The sequence below is a fragment of the Oryctolagus cuniculus genome, chromosome 10 (assembly GCF_964237555.1).
Source record: "Oryctolagus cuniculus chromosome 10, mOryCun1.1, whole genome shotgun sequence".
NCBI classification, from domain to species: domain Eukaryota; kingdom Metazoa; phylum Chordata; class Mammalia; order Lagomorpha; family Leporidae; genus Oryctolagus; species Oryctolagus cuniculus.
In genome coordinates this window covers 28,748,281-28,771,724 of record NC_091441.1, presented here as the reverse complement: position 1 = coordinate 28,771,724, position 23,444 = coordinate 28,748,281, and the positions used below count along the sequence as shown (strand labels likewise).

General features: G+C 44.5%; 1 protein-coding gene across 4 annotated transcripts in view; it reads right to left on the bottom strand.

Annotated features, from left to right (window-relative positions):
• DYM (dymeclin) overlaps positions 1-23,444 on the bottom strand; it is a 374,546-nt gene that overhangs the window by 69,509 nt on the left and 281,593 nt on the right. For all 4 annotated transcript variants that reach the window (XM_051851233.2, XM_002713527.5, XM_070050190.1 and 1 more), the window contains one exon: positions 4,426-4,608. In XM_051851233.2, the coding sequence (XP_051707193.1) occupies positions 4,426-4,608 (183 nt within the window). The remainder of the gene's footprint in view (positions 1-4,425; positions 4,609-23,444) is intronic.

Below are 23,444 nucleotides of genomic sequence, written 5' to 3'. Positions count from 1 at the left end.
TGATGACACCTAAACGATGCTGATTTATGTTCAGGAAAATGACAAGAGTGCAAGAAAAATATTGTGCTTTAAGTGTAGCCCTTAGGTATACAGTTGAAGCAAACAAGGGAAAGCCAATAAAAATACTGATTAAACTGATAGACAGGAGCTGGGGGTAGGGTGGGGGGGGTGGGCTTGGCAATGGTGAACATGCGCATTCCACATCAGAATGCCTGGGTTCTGAGTGTCTGGATTTGACTCCCGGCTCTTGCTCCAGACTCCAGATTGCTGTTGATGCAGACCTGGGAGGCACCGGTGATGATTCCAGCAGTTGGGTTCCTGCCATGCATATGGGAGACCTGCATTGAGTTCCCAGCTCCTGGCTCCCCCTATCCCTAGTCACCCCCACTAGAGTTCAGGCATTTGGGGACTGAGCCCACAAATATTTGTGCTCTCTCAATAATTTTAATTAAAAATAAATGACAGCACAGTTTTACTTTTTATTTCTGCCTACCAGTGATCATGAAACAGCAGCGATATGGAACAAACCAGTGAGTAGATTTGCAACAGCACACTCAACTGCGGTTTAGCTCATGTGTCAACGTGTGGATTCTGAAGGATTCGGCGGTGGATCATCCTTTGTGTTAAGTCTGGAAAGGGGAGCCTAACTACTCAAATGGCTCAAAGCTGACGAACAAGCTGGTGAACTAGCTTTCGAGAACGGCTGGAGACAGTCTATGTGAAATCTGAGCAGAATCTCCGCACACGTGCGTCTTCCCATCACCCTGAGAGCAAACAGGAAGCTTCCCTTGGAGGCCACCCTCCACCCTCTCTCCTGCCCCAGCTGGGAGAGGCCTCTTCCTCCTGCAGCTTTTCAGACACTGGCAGCTCGGCCTACCTAGCCCAGGAGAGAGCCTGGAGGCTTCTCATCTGAGGCTGCTGGTCAGTCCACTAATAAGACTTAATGACTGATCTCAAGGGCCTTCAGTGACCACTTGGTTAGCAGGAGTTTCATAAAGAGGAAGCAGCAGGGATGGAATAACTTGCAGAGTTTTTGATAGTTCTGAGCACGAGTGTCTGGACTCAAAGGGACCCAAGGGCCAGTACAATTAACGGGGTACAGCAAACCACGATGCTGCAGGACACAGGGTAAGGACAGCAGAAATGCTACCATGGGGAACAGGTCACAGGCAAATGGAGAAGAAAAGCATTGTCAGACATGAGAAATGAAAAGGTAAAACAACCGTATTTCCAAAGAGCTGGAGGGACGGACTCTGAATTCTCCCCATACAAAGAAATGATAAATGTTTGAGGTGAAGGATAAGCCGGTTCCCAGATTTGATCATTGCACAGTGCATGCCTACACTGCAGCATCACACTGTACCCCACAGGCAGGTACAATTATGCATCAATTAAAATGTTTTATTTATTTTTTAAGATTTATTTATTTATTTGAAAGTCAGAGTTACACAGAGAGAGGAGAGGGGGAGAGAGAGAGAAGACTTCCATCCGATGGCTCACTCCCCAATTGGCCGTAACGGCCGAAGGCACCAGTCCGAAGCCAGGAGCCAGGAGCTTCCTCCGGGTCTCTCACATGGGTGCAGGGGCCCAAGGACTTGGGCCATCTTCTACTGCTTTCCCAGGCCACAGCAGAGAGCTGAATCGGAAGTGGAGCAGCCAGGTATCAAACCGGCACCCATGTGGGATGCCGGTGCTTCAGGCCAGGGAGTTAACCCGCTGCACCACAGTGCCGGCCCCAATTAAAATGTTTAAAAAAATTTATCTTACATAGACTCTACTGTAGCATATGCTTCAACACAAAGCAGTAAGCCAAGAAAGAGGCCAGCGTGGGGCTCAGGTTCAACAGAAAGAGAGCAGGACAGGAACTCCCCAGGGGGGCTCTGCGAAGGACTGGGGCTGAGAACGTGACCTCACCTCTCTGGCCCCTGGGCGAGCACTTTTAGAGTTCTGTCAGAAACTCTTCACTGTGCTAGTGAATGGGTATTTGCAACACATAATCAAGGAAGCTCTAGCATCTAGAACATAATGGAAAGATAATAAAACAAAATTGACACAGGACTTGAATAGGCGTTGCAAAAGGGAAATCCAAACGATCAGTAAACACAGGAAACATTAGTAATTAAGGAACTACAAAGTAAAACTACAATAAGATGCCACTACAAAACTGACAAAACTATCAGTCTGAAACTAAGTGTTCGCAAGGCTGTAAAGCAATAGACGTTCTCACACAGCACTGGCCGGCGTGCAGAACGGTAGCAGCATGTAATGGAAAATCGTTTGTCCTGATACAGAACACCTAGCAATTTCACCATTGGGTAACTGCCCTAGAGAAAGGTATGGGCATGTGCTTATTACTCCAACTCTATATGCGTGAGTGATAACTTAATTATTGAATGTCTTTCTAAATGTAAGTCACACAAGGACAGGATGCTGGTTTACTGTTGTGCCTAACCCTGTGAGTCATTATCAGCTGTTCAGGAAATATTTCTAGAACCAAATTAAATCAGAAAAAACCACATAGCAATAGAAAATCTAGCCATGCTGGTTCAAATCCTGGCTGTTCCACTTCCGATCTAGCTTCTTGGTACTGCGCCTGGGAAGGCAGCAGAAGATGGCCCAAGTCCTCAGGCCCCTACACCTACAGGAGACAAAGTCGAAGAAGCTCCTGACTCCTGGCTTCGACCTGGCTCAGCCTCGGCTGTTGTGGCCATTTGGGGAGTGAACCAGCAGATGGAAGTGTGCGCGCTTGCGCGCGCGCTCTCTCTCTCTCTCTCTCTGTAACTCTGCCTTTAAATTAATCTTTTGTTGTTGTTGTTTAAAAAGAGAAAATTTAGCCAAAGACATCTTTAAAAAGGACAGGAAAAAAAAAGTTCACAGACTTGTGAAAAATGCAATTAAAGAAATTAAGATAATTATGAAATACACTTTTGCTATAAAAAAGCAACTACTGAAATGAGTATAATGCTTTAAGTGACCAAAGTGTAGTGAGACAGATTCCCTCTCAGGTAACTGTGGAAAGAAAACGCTGATACAGAGATGCACAAATAGACCACTATCTCGGAACAGTAATATGTCCTCTGTATTCAATCTGAGAATACACCCTCTGACAGTACAAACTAGTGAAATTCCAGTTTTAAAACTCTACCATGGGGCAGGCATTTATCCTAGTGGTTTGGATGTCCATGTCTCCCACTTGAATGCCTGAGTTCAGTTCCTGGCTCTAGGGGCTGGCACTGTGGTGTAGTAGGTTAAGCTGCCTGCGGCACTGACAGCCCATATGGGTATCGGTTCATGTCCCGGCTGCTCCACTTCTGATCCAGGTCTCTGTTGATGGCCTGGGAAAGCAGTGGAAGATGGCCCAAGTGCTTGGGCCCCTGCATCCATGTGAGAGACCTGGCAAAAGCACCTGGCTTCTGGCTTTGAATTGGCCCAGCTCTGGCCACTGCTGTCATTTGGAGAGTGGACCAGTAGACAGAAGACACCTCTCTCTGCCTCTCCCTCTATAACTCCACCTCACAAATAAATAAATAAATCTTTAAAAGAAAAAATTCCTGGCTCTGGCTCCTGGACTCCAACTTTGCACGAGTGCAGATCCTGGGAGGCAGCAGTGACGGCTCAAGTACCCGGTTCCTGCCACCGCTGCGGGACTCCGTGATTACATTCCCAGCTCTAGCCCTGGCCTCGCCCCAGTGCTTGTGGGTACTCGGGCAGTGTACCAGCACAAGCTCTCAGCAGTCTGTCAGTCTCTGCTCCTCTAAGCTGCCAAAACAAAAACAAAAAACAAACTAAAACTACAGCAAAAATGTAACTTAAAAATTTACCTACAAACTGTTCGTTAATTATGAACTGATATAAAATATTCAAACTAAAATGAGCAAGAAGGGGAGAGAGGGATAATGGTTAATATATATTCTAGGACATCTATAAAACAGACTAGATATTTAAAAGTGAGATTTTCAAAGTTCTGACGACATCGCAGAAAAATGTTGGTGATCTAAAAGCTAAGTAAAAATAGCAGACTACCGACTGTTCTAAAGAACGAGGGCAGGCGTCTGGTGCAGTGGCTGAGACACCTGCTTGCCATGCTGTGTCTCACACTGAGTGCCTCGGGTGAGTCCCAGCTGCACTTCTAACTCCAGCTTCCTGATAAGGTGCAGCTCGGAGACTGCAGGGATGCACCCCCACCTCCTATGTGGGAGACCTAGATTGAGTTCTGGCGCTTGGCTTTGGCTGGCCCAGTCCTGCTACTGTGGGCATTTGGGGAACGAACCAGCAGAAGGAAGATCTCTGTCTCTGTTTCTCTCTGTCTTTCAAGGAAACAAACAATAAATAAGCCATTACCACTGTAGTTCTTACCGAGCTTGGTTAAACCTCTGGCTTACTAATTTAAAAAGAATCCTGATACATGCCTCCGTTTGCACTTACCAGATCAATATTCTGCATGATGTCCTGAAATGAAGGATGTGTTCGGAACTGTTCAAAGAGGTCGCGCTTGTAAAGCAGCGCATACACCAGGTTCGGGTTGTGGTGAAGGGAGTTTGTCAGGCAGGAATTGATGATCTCCAACATCATTCGAATCACTTCCTCAATGACATTGAGGTCTTGCGCCTTATAAAGAAAACAAATGTGTTGTCAGGGGTTTTGTCCTGTAACAGAATTAGTCAAGTAAGAGAAACTGCTTGGAAAGATAAGACAAGAAAGCTCTTCCAGATTATTGTTGTCTTAGTTCTTTAGAATTAGGTTTATTGGCTACTCAAGGATTTGAGTTACAATCTTTTGATCCTTGTATGATGATTAGAAAATTCACATAATAAATTATAGACCTGCCAACGTGGAGGGAGAGCTGCTGCTCACTTAGCTCCTCACTTGGCGACCCACACGTCTATTCCCATCACTGTCATTAGACTTCCATAAGGGGAGGTTCTGGTAGGGTCTCAGCAGGTCTGAGAACGGTGCCTCATTTAGAAGATGATCTCAGTTCTCCACCCTGTCCCTTCCATCTTTATGTTCACAGACAAACAGCTTATGGTTTTTCACTGTTTCCCCAGAGCTAACAGTCTTGGGGACTCTGAACAGAGTATTTGTGAGAGCACAACTCAAGCGGGTCATCAGCAACCATCCTGGGAAACAGCACTGGGAAGGGCAACGCTACGGGGGTGCACTGCAGACTTCCTTCTCTCCCAAGTCCTCAGCGAGTGTCTGACAGGTGGAGCAGAACTTCCAACACTCGTGTGGCACTCCATGTTCATAAAGGAACCTCCAAGACAACCGACTCATAAAGAAGGCAGGGCAAAGAGGGCGCCAGACCCGGAAAGCTCCCACATCTCACGCGCACTGCTAACCCGTCACACCTCCAGACTTTGTGTACTGCCGCAGCCACAGCAAACCCTCCCAGGGAGACACACACAAGCGTGCTACAGGTATACCAAACTACAATTCTGAAGAAATGCTGAAGTATCTACAGGAAGGCAGGAAAACAGGTAACAAAAGAAAGCAGAAAGTAAAATGGCAGATTGAAGCCCTGACATATGGACAACTATGTTAATTGCAAGTGGTCTACAAATATAATCACTGAAATCCAAAGATTGGTGAAAATATTGAAAAAAAAAAAAAACAAAAAAACCACGGCCCAGCTATATGTTATCTACAAGAAACTTCAAGCATCAGTCACCTCAAATATAGCTAGGCTGAAGGCAAAAGGATGGAAAAAGACACTCATATAAACGGAAGGTTGAAGAAAGCACAAGCGGCTTCATTACTATCAGATAAAATGCACTTCACAAACTGCGTAGCTGGCGAGTTAGAAAATTTTCTGTCTGGTTCTCAACAGAAAACCTCTGCCACCTCCTATCCTAGGGACACATAGGTGCACCCATTCCCATGTAATTTACCTCTGTTTCATTTCTGTTTTAACATAGTTTTATTTACTTATTTGCTTGAAAAGCAGAAAGACAAAAACAGAATTTGGCTGTAAACTTGACATGTACTAGTATACATGTAATTGACTCCCAGATGGAGAAGAGAGAAAGGATAGGGCAAAGTGGCTGTTTGAAGAGACAATGGCTAAGCATTTTCTAAAAATAATGAATCAAACAATAGCTCTCAGAGAATACACCTGAAGCACTCCCCATGCTGGAACAAGAAACCCGACACACTAGCTACATCTCATTCCTGTTACTGAAAACCAAAGACAAAGAGAAAACCCTGCAGGGGGGCGAGGGCAGAACAGCATCTCCAGCAGCACAAAGGCCAGCGCCCCAGCAGGCTCCTCATAGGGAACCCCACAATCCCGCTACGCGAGGTGCCACTGAAGAGCGGGAGAAACAGCGCCAACCAAGAGTGTCACGGCCAACAGCAGCACGTTCCAAAGGTGGAATGACGACTTTTCAGAGTAAAACACGCTGGGATAATCTGTAATCTGCTCTATACCGAATATTAAAGGGATTTCTTTAGGCAGAAGGCATATGAAACCAGACAGAAATATAGATATGTCTAAGGAAAGGTATTTTTCTTATTTTCAATTATTCTAAGAGCAGGGCGGGGCGTGCTTCCCATCTGCTGGTTCACTCTCCAAACGCCTGCAGTGGCTAGGGCTGGGCCAAGCCTAAACTGGGAGCTGCAAACTCAGTCCAGGCCACATGGGTGTCAGGGACCCAGGCACTCTGATACTGGATGCAAGCATCCCTATTGGTGTCTCAACTGCTGGGCTAAATGCTCGCCTCAAGAACTGATTGTTAAAGCAAAGATGGTAGAAATGGTAGAGTATATGTAAAATATAACATTCGCCTACTAATGGACGTTCGAGTTAGGATTTGTATTCAGTTTCCTTGCTTCTATGAACAAGACTTGCTGCCATCCTGCAGATCTGTTACATGTGGGTCCTTGGATCTCTCTGGGACAGATTCCAGAAGAGGGACTGCTGAAAGGCTCTGTGTGTCATGTTGACAGACACTGCCAGACTGCTGTGTAAACAGCACGACAACACTTTTATACTGGCAATGCAGGGGAACTCCTGCCCCCCTTACCCCACCATCACCAGGTACAAATGTTCTTTCAGAAATCTGCTGCCTGGGGACCAGCACTGTGGCATAGTAGGTAAAAGCCGTCGCCTGCAATGCCAGCATCCCAAATGGGCACTGGTTCGAGTCCCAGCAGATCTTCTTCCAATCCAGCCCTCTGTTAATGTGCCTGGGAAAGTAGCAGAAGGTAGCCCAAGTGCTTGAGCCCCTGCACCCAAGTGGGGGGACCCAGAAGAAGCGCCTGGCTCCTTTTTTGGCCTGGCCCAGCTCTGGCCAAGGCAGCCATTTGGGTAGTAAACCAGTGAATGGAAGACCTCTGTCTCCATCTCTCTGTAAACTCTGCCTTTCAAATAAATAAATAAACCTAAAAAAAAAAAAAAAAAAAAAGGTCTGCTGCCTGACATACACACAGTGGTGCTTTCCCTGAACGGCTGGCAGATCCAGGCGTTTTCTCATTTGCTGCCATCTGGGCTCATCTGCACATGCGTGAGCAGATTCTTCATATTCTCTTTACCAACTTTTTTAAAAAATGAGTTGTCTTCTGTATTGGTCAGCTTTTTATTAATTCAACTAGAATACCTGAGAGAAGCTTCTTGGGAAGAAGGAGGTTTACTTCTGCTTACAGATGGGAGTTCTCGGTTCACGACTGGGCGGTCCCATTCGCCTGGCCTCTGGTGGAGGCCAGCAAAGGCAGAACGCGTGGGAGGAGCCAGGGAGCTCGCGTAGAGGACAGGCCAGTTGGCTTACGTCACCAACCCTCTCTCTGCCTGCGAAGGGGGACCCCTGGGCACCTGAGACCTCCCCTGGCCCCACCTCCTAGCTGCCATAATGAGGTCAGGGTTCTGCCATAATCACCAACCAGTAGGATTAACCCGTTCCCTGCTCATTTAAGACTCTGGGGCTTGAACATGTGCAGGAAGCAGGATCCAAGTCCTCTTTAGCCCGAACACATCTCCCTATCGAGCTTTTTGAGATTATTTTTTTTGAATAGCTGCCCCTTTTGTCTACATTGTCACAATTATTTAGAATATTCTTGTAGAGTTTCAAGAACCTGTGTTTATAGTCATTCTCTTCTTCTCACTCCTTAAATTTTTTTTTTTGCTTTCTCTTATTTTCCAAGATAAAACTTACCACAGGCTTAACTGTTCTATTAGATTTTCAAAGAACCAGATTTTGCTTTTGTTAATTTTTCTCATGATTCCTAAGTTTCTCATTTCATTAATCTGGTCTTATTTTCATTATTTGGCAATTAGTATTTATTTTCAGTTTTTCTTCTTTTTCTAATATCAGTACTTGAGGCTCAATACTTACAGTCTGCAGGCTGGACATACAGTACTATTGGTTACCTATTGCAGCATATAAACTAACCCCAAACACAATGTCTTTAACAACAATATTTAGGATGTGGCTGAACTGGGTACCTCTGGCTTCTGGCACCCAGCAGGGCTGCAGTCAAAGTGCAGACAGGCTTACAGTCAACACCAGACTTGGTTCAGGGTAAGAGTCACATCCAAGATGGCTCCCATGTTTGCTGGCCTCAGGTTCTCACTGGCTCCTGGCTGGGGACAATACTTCCTTATCTTTTCAGAGGGCAATCCACAACACAGCGGCTGGCTTCCTCGAGAGTGAATCAGTTGAGGAGAGAAAGGGTGCCCAATCAGAAGGCAGAGTCACTACATAATCGGACGTGAGGCGAGACTCCTACAGCTTTTGTTCTGTTGTTTGTTGGAGCAAGGCAGTAAATGCAGCCCGCACTCAGGGGACAGATTATGCAAAGTCATAAACACAGGAGGCAGGGCTCACCGGGAGGCTGTCTTCTGTGAGTATGATCATGTGGCCTGGTTCTACAGACTTAGAAATACCTGAGTTGACTGTTTAGTTGGCAGGTTTTTAAAACATGCTGAACTGCGATTAGCAAATGTGGCCTCTTCTGCTCCTCTATCCACTGCCTGAGCAAGACCCAAGAAGTTAACAGACTTTCTCTCCTCCTTGAACAGCAACCTCTGACCCCACTCTTCTTCTGTGCTTTGTTGTAGTTGCTTAAACTTCTAAATTTTATCTTGAGGGGCCGGCGCTGTGGTGCAACGGGTTAACGCCCTGGCCTGAAGCGCAGGCATCCCATATGGGCGCCAGTTCTAGTCCCGGCTGCTCCACTTCCGATCCAGCTCTCTGCTATGGCCTGGGAAAGCAGTAGAAGATGGCCCAAGTCCTTGGGCCCCTGCACCCATATGGGAGACCTGGAAGAAGCTCCTGGCTCCTGCCTTCTGATCGGCTCAGCTCTGGCTACTGCAGCCATTTGGAGAGTGAACCAATGGATGGAAGACCTCTCTCTCTGTCTCTACCTCTCTCTGGAACTGTCTTTCAAATAAATAAAATAACTCTTTAAAAAAAAAGAGAACAAACAATGAGATAGTATGGTTACTTCAGAAATGTAAGTCAAAATATTACCTTCCTATAGAACTTTATGTCCACAAATATTTCACTTGTCCATTTATGTTAGGCGTTAAGGCCTGATATATTAAACTTACTGCTATAGTTCTGATTTTGTCTGGATTGTGCCCCAAGGGTTCATGTGTCAGAAGCTCAGTGTCCAGTGGGCAGTGTGAGAGGTGGTGGGAGTTGGATGAGTCCTGGGAGCACTGCCCTTGGAAGGGATTAAGGTCACTGTCTTCAGACCAGGAGTCTCCCTGATTTCCTATCTCACCACAGGATCTCTCCTTCCTGCCACTCTGGTACCATCAGCTCTGAGGCCAACGCCAGAGCTGAGCTGATGTGAATGTCATACCCTTGAACCTTAACAACTGTGAGTTAGTAAACCTCTCTGCTTGATAAGGTTACGCAGTCTCAGGTGTTTCATTATAATAACATAAGGGATTGAGACACATTTCAAGGCCGGCGCCGTGGCTCACTAGGCTAATCCTCCGCCTTACGGCGCCGGCACACTGGATTCTAGTCCCGGTCGGGGCGCCGGATTCTGTCCCGGTTGCCCCTCTTCCAGGCCAGCTCTCTGCTGTGGCCCAGGAGTGCAGTGGAGGATGGCCCAAGTGTTTGGGCCCTGCACCCCATGGGAGACCAGGAGAAGCACCTGGCTCCTGCCATCAGATCAGCGCGGTGCCCCGGCCGTAGCGTGCAGGCCGCAGCGGCCATTGGAGGGTGAACCAACAGCAAAGGAAGACCTTTCTCTCTGTCTCTCTCTCTCACTGTCCACTCTGCCTGTCCAAAAAAAAAAAAAAAAAAAAAAAAAAAAGAAGAGAGAGACACATTTCAGAAATTATTTATCTGTGCATAGCTTGTCATTTCTGCTTTCAAAAACACTAAGAGCTTATTCTCAATGTTTAAATAAGCAATCTGTTAAAATGATCAGAGTGAAACACTCAACCCCAACTGGGTCTTGCTCATTTAAACCCAAGCTAAAATATTGACGACTTATTTTATTGCCAAGTGGGGGAAAACACTAGCAGCTTTACACTAGTGAGTATGTTATACATTGGTTTCCATTTGGTATCAATCCCAATGGAAGGCTCTTTAAGAGTTATCCTAACCCTCATATTCAAAGGAGTTACTGGGGAGCCAGGGCTATGACTTTCCAATAAGTAAATCTTTTTTAAAAAACTATTACGAAAGTAGAAATAAGAAATTCAACATAAATTAGAAGTTAAAAATAATTTTTAAAATATTTATTTAAAAGGCAGGAAACACAGAGAGAGAGAGAGGGAGGGAGGAAGGGAGAGAGAGATAGAAGGAGTGAGGGAGGAAGTGAGAGAGAGAGAGAGGGAGGGAGCATGACTGGTGCTGTGGCGTAGTGGGCTAAGCTGCCACCTGTGGTGCCAGCGTCCCATTCAGGCACTGTTCATGTCCCGGCTGCTGTACTTCTGATCCAGCTCTCTGCTGTGGCCTGGGAAGGCAGTGGAAGATGGCCCAAGTGCTTGGGCCCTGCACCTGCATGGGAGACCTGGAGGAGGCTCCTGGCTCCTGGCTTCGGATCAGCGCAGCTCCAGCAATTGCAGGCAATCTGGGGAGTGAACCAGTGATGGAAGACTTTTCTCTGTCTTTTCCGCTGTTTGTAACTCTACCTCTCAAATAAATAAATAAAAATTCTTTTTTTAAAAAAGAGAAATTAACATAAGCATGAATCTGGAGAGTTTTGTGAAAGTTACAGAATCATCCAAATCTCAGTATTTGAACAGACCTAAAAGGCAACATAATCTAATCATTTTTTGGGTTTCAGAATTTCAGTACTGAATACTACTTAGTATTTTCTTATGAACTTTAAATGAAGTAGTAATAGTAAAGTCCTTAACACAGTGTGTAGCACATGGTAAGTCCCATGTGAGTGCTTTTTAAAAATAAAAGCAAATTTATTGTTCAAGTATTTCAAAGGAAAAATCACTTTAATTTTAGACAGACATCAGTACAAAAAGAACAACAATAAAAGTTCCTTCCAAACTTGCTAACTCAATACAGTTACTATAAATGCAAAGAAACCACACTTAGATATATGTCCAAATTTCTACTTTTATTAATTTATAAAATTGGTCCTGGGGCTGGTTCTGAGGTGTAGCAGGTAAAGCCGCCGCCTGCAGTGCCGGCATCCCATATGGGCACCGGTTCTAGTCCCGGCTGCTCCTCTTACAATTCAGCTCTCTGCTATGTCCTGGCAAAGCAGTAGAAGATGGCCCAAGTCCCTGGGCCCCTGCACCCGCATGGGAGACCTGGAGGAAGTTCCTGGCTCCTGATTTCAGATCGGCTCAGCTCCGGCCATTGTGGCCATTTGGGGAGTAAACCAGCAGATGGAAAATCTCTCTCTCTCTCTCTCTTCATCTCTATCTCTCTAACTCTTTCAAATAAATAAAAATAAACCTTTAAGAAAAGTGGTCCTTTAGGGGACAGTGTATACAGAGATAAACATATATCTATAGAATAAAATATGGTTTGATTAAAAATATGCTTTTAAGAATCTTCCATGCTATCTGGCTAAAAAGCCCATGAGAGTATTTCAGGCATGGAAAGCCAAGACACTGACAAAAAATGATCTAAATGAAAGATCTCTGTGAGTGAGATCCAGGTGGAAAGAAGCATCAAAGAAGGAGGTACCTTTCTCTGAAGGGAGGAGAGAACTTCCACATTGATTATGGCTTCGTCTAACTAAGGTTGGGGTTTGTGAACTCAAGAGGTTTCCACAGCCTTGGCAGCTCATGATAGAGCCCCAGGTGATTACTGACGTCATAAATAAGAGTGTCAACTGTTAAATCAACAACAGGAGTCGCTGTGTACTTACTCCCCATGTAGGACCTCTGTCCTTATTGTGTTGTACTATGCAAATTAACAGTAAAACTAGTCTTCAAATAGTACTTTATACTCTGTGTGTCTGCAAACTGTTGAAATCTTTACTTAGTATAGAGTTGATCTTCTGTATATAAAGATAATAAAAAATGAATCTTAATGAAGAATGAGTAGGAGATGGGATGGTTTGCGGGTGAGAGGGTGGCTATGGAGGGGAAGAACCACTATAATCCAGAAGTTGTACTTTCAAAATTTATATTTATTAAATAAAAGTTTTCTAAAAAAACAAACCAAAACCAAACAAGAAAAGAGTCTCCCATGCTTCTCCCGTACTGTACTGAGGATGCTTTGTCAGAGACACAGTATGAGTGGCTCACGGCCACAGCAGAGCGCGCCGAGGCTGCTGTGCCCTCTCTGTTCCTGGTGTTTTCTCTTAGTGCGTTCGGCTTCCACCCCAGGAACGGATTCCAGACCAAACAGTCTCTCTCCTCAAACAGAATTTCAATGTAAAAACAAGCATCCTTAGAAGACGATCCCCATTTTCCCGTGTTTCTGATAGTTCATACATGTTTGGAAAGAAAGCCCGACACATTCTATGCTAAGTAGTGATTTAATATCAAATAGACAAGCTGCCAGTTGTGGGAATATTGTATACCCTGTTAATAGCGCTCAGTTGCCTCTCATTCTATAAACTTCCTTTTCCTTTTAAGAGGGAATTTATGCAGTCCAAGAGTTTCAAATCATTTATTTTTAGTTTCCTTAAGAGAAGCATATGTATCTTGTTTGTATTAGTTTTGGGGGGATTCCAAGAAAGTTGTCTAAATTTCCTGCATTTTCAGCAGAAAATAAAACCTTCAACAAAATTAATGGGGCTGTGCCAGAGTGGGGGGAAGAAGAGGGAGGAAATGCATGGGCAAGGCTCTTTTAAAGTTAAATGGCCTTCAAAGGCCAGCCTGGGTGACAGACTTGCTATCTTTGCGTTGTTAACTCACTGGCACACAGACTGAAAAGCTTTGTGAGCCTGTCGTTTTAGCCAGAACTGGGTTTGTCCCCAAACACTGAGCTGCTGATAGAAAGAGCTGGCTGTGCATTAAACACAAATTCACAGCCGCATCCTAAACGCCGTGAGCCAACAAGACGCTGGGTACCGAAATCACGTGACGGGAGGGAGGGTCGGGAGAGCAGCTGCCGTGTCACCCTTCTCACATGGGAGTGGAAAACCACGTGCCCGTCATCTTCGTGCCTTGGGTCCAGCTTCAGTGTGGCCCCTGAGCCTAAACTGAGCCTGGGAGGTCATTATTTGAAGCCCACTGCTGGGATGGCACTGGTGGCAAGTGGGCAAGGTGACGGTGACCGCTGGGGGACACAGGTTGCCTTCACCTGTTTTTCCACAGCTGGAAAATAGGCAGAGGACTCAGAATACAGGACTGTTCTGACTGAAATCCAGCTGAACTGCACTCCCCAGTGAGCAGATTCCCTTAGCAGGCCAGAGTGGATCCTGGCACAGCACGCACCAGGGCGGTGGTTTTACTCTTAAATTTTTTTAAACTTTTATTTAGTAAATATAAATTTCCAAAGTACAGTTTATAGATTACAATGGCTTCCCCTCCCATAACTTCCCTCCCACCTGCAACCCTCCTCTCTCCCACTCCCTCTCTCATTCCATTCACATCAAGATTCATTTTCAATTCTCTTTATATACAAAAGATCAATTTAGTATATAAGTAAATATTTCATCAGTTTGCACCCACACAGAACATAAAGTGTAAAATACTGTTTGAGTACTAGTTATAGCATTAATTCACATTGAACAATACATTAAGGACAGAGATCCTACATGAGGAGTAAGTGCACAGTGACTCCTGTTGTTGACTTAACAAATTGACACTCTTGTTTAAGGCGTCAGTAATCTCCCTAGGCTCTAGTCATGAGTTGCCAAGGCTATGGAAGCCTTTTGAGTTCGCTGACTTTGATCTTATTTCGACAAAGTCATAGTCAAAGTGGAAGTTCTCTCCTCCCCTCAGAGAAAGGTACCTCCTTCTTTGATGGCCCTGTTCTTTCTACTGGGATCTCACTCGCAAAGATCTTTCATTTAGGTCCTCTTTTATATATATATATTTTATTGTAACAATTAGAGTTCCTTTTATTATTATTCAAACATATTGGCATGTTACAAAAAGAAACACCTATATACATAAAATAGCTACATATAAAAAGCAAAATCGGAGGAAAATAGCACCCTCAGAACATGTGCCACCCCCACAGCTTTTTTCAGTGGCTCTGACTTTCTACTGAGGCCTCCTCTCATTCCAACTGGAGGTCCAAGAGTCCTAGTCCAGTGCCGCCTCTGCCGAGAATTAGCTCTGTGACACGTGGTGAAGCCACTGGAGTTACAGCTCTTCTAGTTGCAAAGATAAGTGTTTAGCTGCTGTTTACACGTCTGTCTGGGTTTGGCGTTGTGGTGCAGCAGGTGAAGCTGCACTACACAGAGTGCAATACACCTACAAAGTAGCAGGTGACAGAGGGCCCAGACGGAGCTCTGGGCTCTTGGCTTTGGCCTGGTTCAGAACTGGCTGTTCGGGCCATTTTGGGAGTCAACCAATGGATAGAAGCTCTCTCTCACATCAATAAACAAATCTTAAAAATCTACTTTTAAAAATTCTATTCTCATCTGAGCATCTATAAAGAATGTAAAAAATACTGAATTTAGAAAGCAAATACCATCAGAGCAATATACAATGTAATTAATCTAGAAAAATCTATAGGGTGACCTCAAACGTCAGTAAAATTCAGTTTAGTTTTGATTAGCCTGCTACTTTGAATAGTCACCATTGTTTTTTAAATGTTTATTTTTAATTGAAAGGCAGGGAGGGCGGGAGGGAAGGGAGGTGAGAGAGAGAGAGATATCTTTCCATTGCTGGTTCACTCTCCAAATGCCTACAACACCCAGGTTTGCAAATGGCAAGCCAAAGCCAGGAGAGCCCAGAACTCTATCCAGGTCTCCCACGTGGATGGCAGGCACCCAAGCACTGAGCCATCTTCTGCTGCTTCCCAGGATGCAGTAACAAGAAGCTGAATCATATTCTCTAATACGGAATGCAGGCACCCCAAGCAGTGACTTAACCTGCCAAGCCACGACACCCTCCCACTGTTGGTTTTTAGAAAGGTAAAAAAACCATTTAGCAACTTTTGAGAGTAAAAAAGTACAAGACTGAGGGCCTAGTGCCATGGCGCAGTAGGTTAATCCTCTGCCTGCGGTGCCAGCATCCCATATAGGTGCCAGTTCTAGTCCCGGCATCTCCTCTTCCAAACCAGCTCTCTGCTGTGGCCTGGGAAAGCAGTAGAAGATGGCTCAAGTGCTTGGGCCCCTGCACCCATGTAGGAGACCAGGAAGAAGCCCTTGGCTTCTGGCTTCGGACTGGCGCAGCTTCGGCAGTTGCAGCCATTTGGGGAATGAACCAGTGGATGGAAGACCTTTCTCTGTCTCTCCCTCTCGCTGTAACTCTACCTCTCAAATAAAATAAACAAAATCTTAAAAAAAGGTATAAGACTGAATTCCAAAATAATAATTCTCTAAATCAAGGAATCTACTGATTCTTCTGTCTAATGTATGCTAATTATATCTGACACTAATACAAAGAAGAGAAATCAACTGTAAACTTGTGTGTCTTGGATCTTACATTGACTTAAGGGATCTCTGATGTTTGGTGCCCTTTTCCTTCTTCCTTGGGCACAGGAGTGCAGCAGTCGCAAGCCAGTAGAGAGAAGGTCTAGACCAAGTTCTAGTCCCAGTTTTGCTACATACATAGCAAGTCACTTTCATGGGCTAAAATGTAACACAAACAGGCTCTCTGGAGTGCTGTGCAGAAGCACCACAAGGCAGCTGGCCTCCAGCCCCTGTTTAGGATGTGGACAATAATAACGAATGCCCCCTTGACCCTAACAATGAGAAAAAGTCTGATAATCTAATAAGGTGTAAGTTTTTGCGGACCCATCAGAGATTGATTTGCAGGGCAACCAAGTGGCATGACTTCCAAGAGGGCCAAGCTACTCTCAGGGGAGAAGGAAGACAAGACACAAGCACTGAAGTGGGTTAGGAGAACGCTGCTCAAATTCCAACTCCTCATAAAGGTTAAGTGCAGAGGGCTGTGTCAGGCTGGAGCCCCAGATGGAGTGGCACTGATGCTCTCTTGACAGCATTTTTCCACTGGCTTCCACCAGGTACTCATGAGGTATGGGGAAGGAGCCACACTCACCTGCTTCCCCGACCTTTGACTCATGCTACCCAATAGCCTTAAGTTGCTGGGGCAATAAACCCTCTTGGCCGACAGTATAGACAAATTTCCATTGCTCCTAGGGGAGAAGTAAAAACATCATCTGTCTGCCTCTCAATAAGAGGTAAGACACAGGCTGGTGGAGGGCCAGCAGCAAAGATAAATTCTAACACTGGGGTTTGAGCAGGAAGCCAGACCATGCTCAGGACCCTACACATATACCAACCCCACTCAGAGATCTGCTACCATCAAGGAAAGAAAGCCCTACCTCTAAGGCCCGAGTGTACAGCGAGGTTCCCCCAAATTGAGGCTACACAAGGACAGCAGGGACCCCCTGTTGCCAACCCCACTGCAGTGACTGCTGAAAGCAGAGAGCAGTAAAGAAACACCAGAAAGAACCCTCTGCCATCCCAGGCCCCAGTCCTTAAGAATAAAGTAGCAACTGCTCAGGGAATTTGAAGCTGGTGGTACAATGAAGATCCAAAACTGAAATTCATTCAAGTCCTGCCTGGAATGAATGAACTCCACATGAAAAGCCTAACTGTAAAGGTGTGCTCATTTAGAGACATACAATTTGCATTCAACCCTACTATCCTATACACAATGTCTAGCATTCAGTAGAAAATAATGACACACAGAAAAGAAATCATATAGTCTTTAAGTACAATGGACTATATGACTTGGTAGACAGGTGCTAGGGCAGTGGTGATCCAGTCATATCTGTGCCCTGTGCCAAGTAAACACATTGTGCTGTGGGAACACCTGTAGTAGGGCAGGGGTTGGTTTAGGGTGGAGGGTACAGCACAGTGGTTCGGAACATAAGCTCTGGAGTTGGACTGGATTTGAATCCCAGCTTTAGCATACCCTTGCTATGTGTTCTTGGGCAATTCACTGAACTGCTGAGCCTCAACTTTCCTTTATGATAAATGAGATTACCATCTATTTTCTAGAATGTCAGCATGAAGTAACATCATATATTTAAAAATATCTGCAGTCTTGCCCAGCAGAAAAAAGTTTTCGTTACTTATTATGAATTATAATTACTTATTTTTTAAAAGATTTATTTATTTATTTCAAAGTCAGAATTACACACAGAGAGAAGGAGGGGCAGAGAGAGAGAGAGAGAGAGAGGTCTTCCATCCTCTGGTTCACTCCCCAACTGGCCACAACAGCTGGGGCTGCGCCAATCCAAAGCCAGGAGCTTATTCTCAGTCTCCCACGCAGGTGCAGGGGCCCAAGGACCTAGGCCATCTTCCACTGCTTTTCCAGGCCAGAGCTGGATTGGAAGTGGAGCAGCTGGGACTCGAACCGGCGCCCATATGGGATGCGGGCACTGCAGGCGGCGGCTTTATCCACCATGCCACAGTGCCGGCCCCTGAATTATAATTACTTATGATGAATAGGCAGAGACCTGTGTAAGAGTTGGTGGAAGAGGTGACAAGGCACCGCAGCTCACTAGGCTAATCCTCCGCCTTGCGGCGCCAGCACACCGGGTTCTAGTCCCGGTTGGGGCGCCGGATTCTGTCCCGGTTGCCCCTCTTCCAGGCCAGCTCTCTGCTGTGGCCCAGGAGTGCAGTGGAGGATGGCCCAAGTCCTTGGGCCCTGCACCCCATGGGAAACCAGGAGAAGCACCTGGCTCCTGCCATCGGATCAGCGTGGTGCGCCGGCCGCAGCAGCCATTGGAGGGTGAACCAACGGCAAAGGAAGACCTTTCTCTCTCACTGTCCACTCTGCCTGTCAGAAAAAAAAAAAAAAAAAAAAAAAAAAAAAAAAAAAAAAAAGAGGTGACAAGAGAGAGGCAAGGGCACATACATATAGCTTAACAGGGAAACAGAACGTGCCATGCTCATGCAGTCTGGCTTAAATAGCAAATGCAAGGGACTTTTAATAAGAGGCAAAACTAGGCCAAGCAGGCCTCAGAGGTCAAGTCAGATGAGCTCAGAACTTCATCTTTAGTGTAAAAAGAACCTTTGGCTCCTTCTAGCTGTGAAACACCCAAGCAATTTAAGCACACACAGACACACACAGACAGATACACACACACACACACTCACTCTCTCTTTCTCGCACATACACATACATACATACACTTTCTCTCTCTCTCTCACACTCACACACTCACACACACACACACACACACACACCCTTCTGGCTAAAAAAGCCGCACTAGAGAACTTCAGCCAGCTCCAGGAGAAGAGAGGTCCCGAGATGTCCAGACACACCTCCTGAAACGCCACTGAGGCAGAGATCCAGCTGCGTGACTCCCAAGCGCAGTGCCAGAGGCAAAAGAAAGGGAAAGGAGATGACAGAGACGGAGCTTCAGGGCAGAATGCTGAAGCTACTATCCGAAATTTGGAGAAAGAACAAGAGGAGACATTTGCTACTGGGACAACAAACAGTACAATGCTATACCAATTAAGATACCAGAAATGGTACCATATACAGATAGCAAGTGGAATAAAAAACCCAGAAATGCATTCAAGTATTAGAGAAATGTAGCAAATTATACATAACAAATTTTATGTCAGAGGGGATAAATATTCAATTACTGTCACTGTATTAACTAAAAGTTAACAGAAAAAAAGTAAAAAAAAAAAGTATTTCCAATTCATTCATTCCAACAAGAGAATTCTACAAGATTACAGATTAAAATACAAAATTACATTTTAAAAGAGAGAGGAAAATATTTTCATAATCTTGACCTGGGGTGGGATGGGGACAGCAGGGAGGCACTGCAAAGTTTGAGGGGGAAAAGCTCCCAAATCCCAGGGACCCTAAAGGAGAAGAACACATTAACTCCAAGTACATGCAAATTTACATCTTCTGAATTAAAAGAAAGTGTAAGACCAAAGAAAGCATAAGAAATCATAAAAATAAAATCCTAGATGAACAGATTAGAAAATAAAATAAAATTACTATATAATAAGTGAATGTATACATTTATTTTTATTGAAAGCAAGCAAACAATAGATAAAATGCTTTTCAGAAAAAAGAAGAAAAACAAATACGGGGCCAGCACTGTGGTACAGCAGGTTAAAGCCCCGGCCTGCAGTGCTGGCATGCCAAATGGGCGCCGGTTTGAGTCCCGGCTGCTCCACTTCCGATCCTGCTCTCTGTTATGGCCTAGGAAAGCACTAGAAGATAACCCAAGTCTTTGGGCCTCTGCACCCACGTGGGAAACCCAGAAGAAGCTCCTGGCTCCTGGCTTCAGATCAGCCTAGCTCTGGCCATTGCAGCCATTTGGAGAGTGAACCAGCGGATGGAAGATTCTCTCTCTCTGCCTTTCAAATAAATAAATACATCTTAAAAAACACACACACACACACACACACACACACAGCTTTCAATGTTTTTATTTATTTGAAATCTTTGATAATAAAATATTAGGATGAAAAACAATTAGCTCAGTGATCTCCCAAGCCACCTCCTCCCCAAGACATTGGTAGACTTCAAATTTGACTGAGTGAGAATGTGAGTGTTGGGAGGATGCTTCTAGCACAGCAGCAGGAAGTAAGCTTTAGGCATAAGGTTTACAAGGAGATTAAATTGCTGACAGCATTAAATACCACTCCATTTTATTTTTTAATTAATTAGCAAATTAAAAAAGAAAAGCAACAGTGTAAGATGCCTGTTTTGAAATTGTTAACGAGGGGCCAGCCCTGCATCACATACGGCTGTCAATTCAAGACCCGACTGCTCCACTTCCAATCCGGCTGCCTACTAATTCACCTGGGAAAGCAGCAGAAGATGGCCCAACTGCTTGTACCCCTGTAGCCACATGGGAGACCTAGATGAAGCTCCTGGCTCCTGGCTTCGGTCTGGCCCAGCCCTGGCCATTGCAGCCATTTGGGGAGTGAACCAGAGGATGGAAGACCTCTCTCTCTCTGCCTTTGCCTTTGCCTCTCCCTCTCTATAACTCTGCCTTTCAAATAAATAAATAAATCTTTTGAAAAAAATTGTTAACAAAAGCCAATTAACTTACGCTCAGGGTATTTTGATTTCAAAGACTTTCCCTATAGAAAAAATAACACTTACAATGAATGTTAACTTGATTTAGTTGTTTCTAGATTGAAATAAACAAGCCTACTTCACAGTTTAACCAAATTTAACAAAACATATCCTTGACTGACTGAAATTGACAGTGAAGTAAATGGAAAATGAGCACAGACAATGGCTTCACGACATTAACTGGGGGCTGACATGAGGACATGCAGCACTGCCCCAAGCACTAACAGCAGACACTGCGGACGTGAAGTAAGATGCTGTTCTCGTCCTTGGTCTCACACAGGCGTCATAAAATCCTGTCTAGTTCTGTAGGGCAGAAACATCCAGTAATACTTGCTTCAAGGTAAGTAGGGAATTTAACATTTTTTAAAACAAGGAAAGAAAAGCTAATGATTTTCATTTGGAAATAATTCAGCAAATGTAACTGTGAGATGCTGAACCTCCCTGAAGACACCAAAGTCTGTTTTCATGGCTTCTAATCAGGAGCAATTATTCTGTATATTAAAGTTCCCCAGATTTATGGGAAACACTGTAGCACAGTAGTTAACAGCCCTGGTTCTTTGGTCAAGCTGACTTGCCTTTGAGTTTCTGTTCTATTTTATGGTTATGGGATCTTGGGCAAAATTCTAAACCTGTACTTCTTTACCAGTAAAAGTGTTACCTTAGAATGGAAATGAGAAAATGGATGTAACACCTATCCTAATACCTAACACCGAGTAGAAGCTCAATAAATTGTTACTAGAGAAAGCAACAGTAATATCAAACTTTTGCATTAGCTATAGATGTACCTAGGCGGCCCAACATTAACAACTAACTTTTTCTGATTTGTATCTAATGTTTACTTATCGAGAAGGGCTCCCATGACATTGGAATCTGAATTTTATAACATGTGCATTACCAATGAAATACTCTAACCTGTGATCTGAGCTCTTTAAGCAATGCTACTGTTGGGACTGGTACTGTGGCACACCGGATTAAGCCACCACCTATGACGCCGGCATCCCACGTGGGTGCTGATTTGAGTCCTGGCTACTTCTTTTCTGATTTGGCTCCCTGCTAATGCACCTGGGAAAGCAGCAGAGGACGGCCCCCATGCTGAGGCCCCCTCTGTGGGAAACCTGGAAGAAGCTCCAGGCTCCTGGATTCTGACTGGCCCAGCTCTGGATGTTGCAGCCATTTCGGGAATGAACCAGCAGATGGAAGATCTTTCTTTGTCTCCTCCTCTTTCTCTGTAACTCTGCCTTTCAAATAAATAAATTTTTTAAAAAATTTTCCAATTGCTTAAAAAAATTGCTACTGTTATCCTAAGTGGGTTAATCTCTTTAGGAAGTACTACATTAAAACATACACCAAGTACCACTATAATCCAAAAGCTGTACCTATGAAATTTATATTAAATAAAAGCTTTCTAAAAAAATACACCAGGTCTAATCCTGAAATATACCAACACCTGATTAAGACAGTTTGATTTGAAACCTGCTGTATTATAATTATATTCCATAATAATGACCGAAAGTTGTAGTTATGGCTGCCTAATGAATGGGACCAATGCCTATATTTTCTCCAAAGAACAATTCCGTCAAGGTCAATGGCAGTGAGTGTGACTCAGTTTGGAGCCAAAGTTAGAGCAAGAGATCACGGAAACTGCCTATTGGCAGCAATTACCAGCCAGAAATTAGGGAGGTATTCTTGTATTAAATTTCCAAGTTATTTCTTGTGGCAGAGCTTACTTTAAAAGCAGTTTGAAGGTCCTTAGAGTAATGAGAAATACTGATGACAGTAGGAGATACTATAGGATGTCTTCAGGGAAGGAGGGAGGGAGGGAGGGAAATATGGTTATCTTCTTAGAATCGTATCTATGGGGGCCAGTGCTGTGGTGTAGCAGCTAAAGCCACTGCCTGCAGTGCCAGCTTCCCATGTAGCTGCTGGTTTGAGTCTCAGCCCTCCACTTCTGATCCAGCTCCCTGGTAATGTGCCTAGGAAAGCAGTCGAAGTTGGTCCAAGTCCTTGGGCCCCTGCACCCATGTAGGAGACCCAGAAGAAGCTTCCGGCTCCTGGCTTTGGATTGGCCCAGCTCTGGCCGTTGCAGCCATTTGAGGAGTAAACCAGTGGATAGAAGACCTCTCTCTCTCTTCCTCTCTGTAGTCTACCTTCCAAATAAATAAATCTTTAAAAATTGTCTTAAAAAAGAATTGTCTCTATTAAATACATGAAATCTGTTCTCTTTATATTAATAAATAATTCTTTAAAAGATGTCTTTGGGGCTCGCAGCAGGTTAATGCCCTGGCCTGAAGCACCGGCATCCCATATGGGCAAGGTTCTAGTCCTGGCTGCTATGGCCTGGGAAAGCAGTAGAAGATGGCCCAAGTCCTTGGGTCCCTGCACCCACGTGGGAGACCTGGAGGAAGCTCCTGGTTTCAGATCAGTGTAGCTCCAGCCATTGCGGCCAACTGGGGAGTGAACCATCGGATGGAAGACCCCTCTCTCTACCTCTCCTTCTCTCTCTGTGTAACTCTGACTTTCGAATAAATAAACAAAATCTTTAGAAAAAATACGTCCTCATTCAAAATTTCATTGGACTTATATTTTCAAAGCCTCAAAGGTACTTTCTTTTTTTTTAATTTTCAATTATCTTTATATACAGAAGATCAATTTAGCATATATTAAGTAAAGATTTCAACAGTTTGCACCCACACAGAAACACAGAGTGTAAAATACTATTTGAGTACTAGTTATAGCATTAATTAAACACCTAAGAGTAACTGTGTATTAATTGCAGAGTTCAACCAATAGTTTTAAGTAGAACATAAAAAATACTAAAAGGGTAAAGTATTAAGTTCTTTTTTTTCTTTTTCTTTTGTTT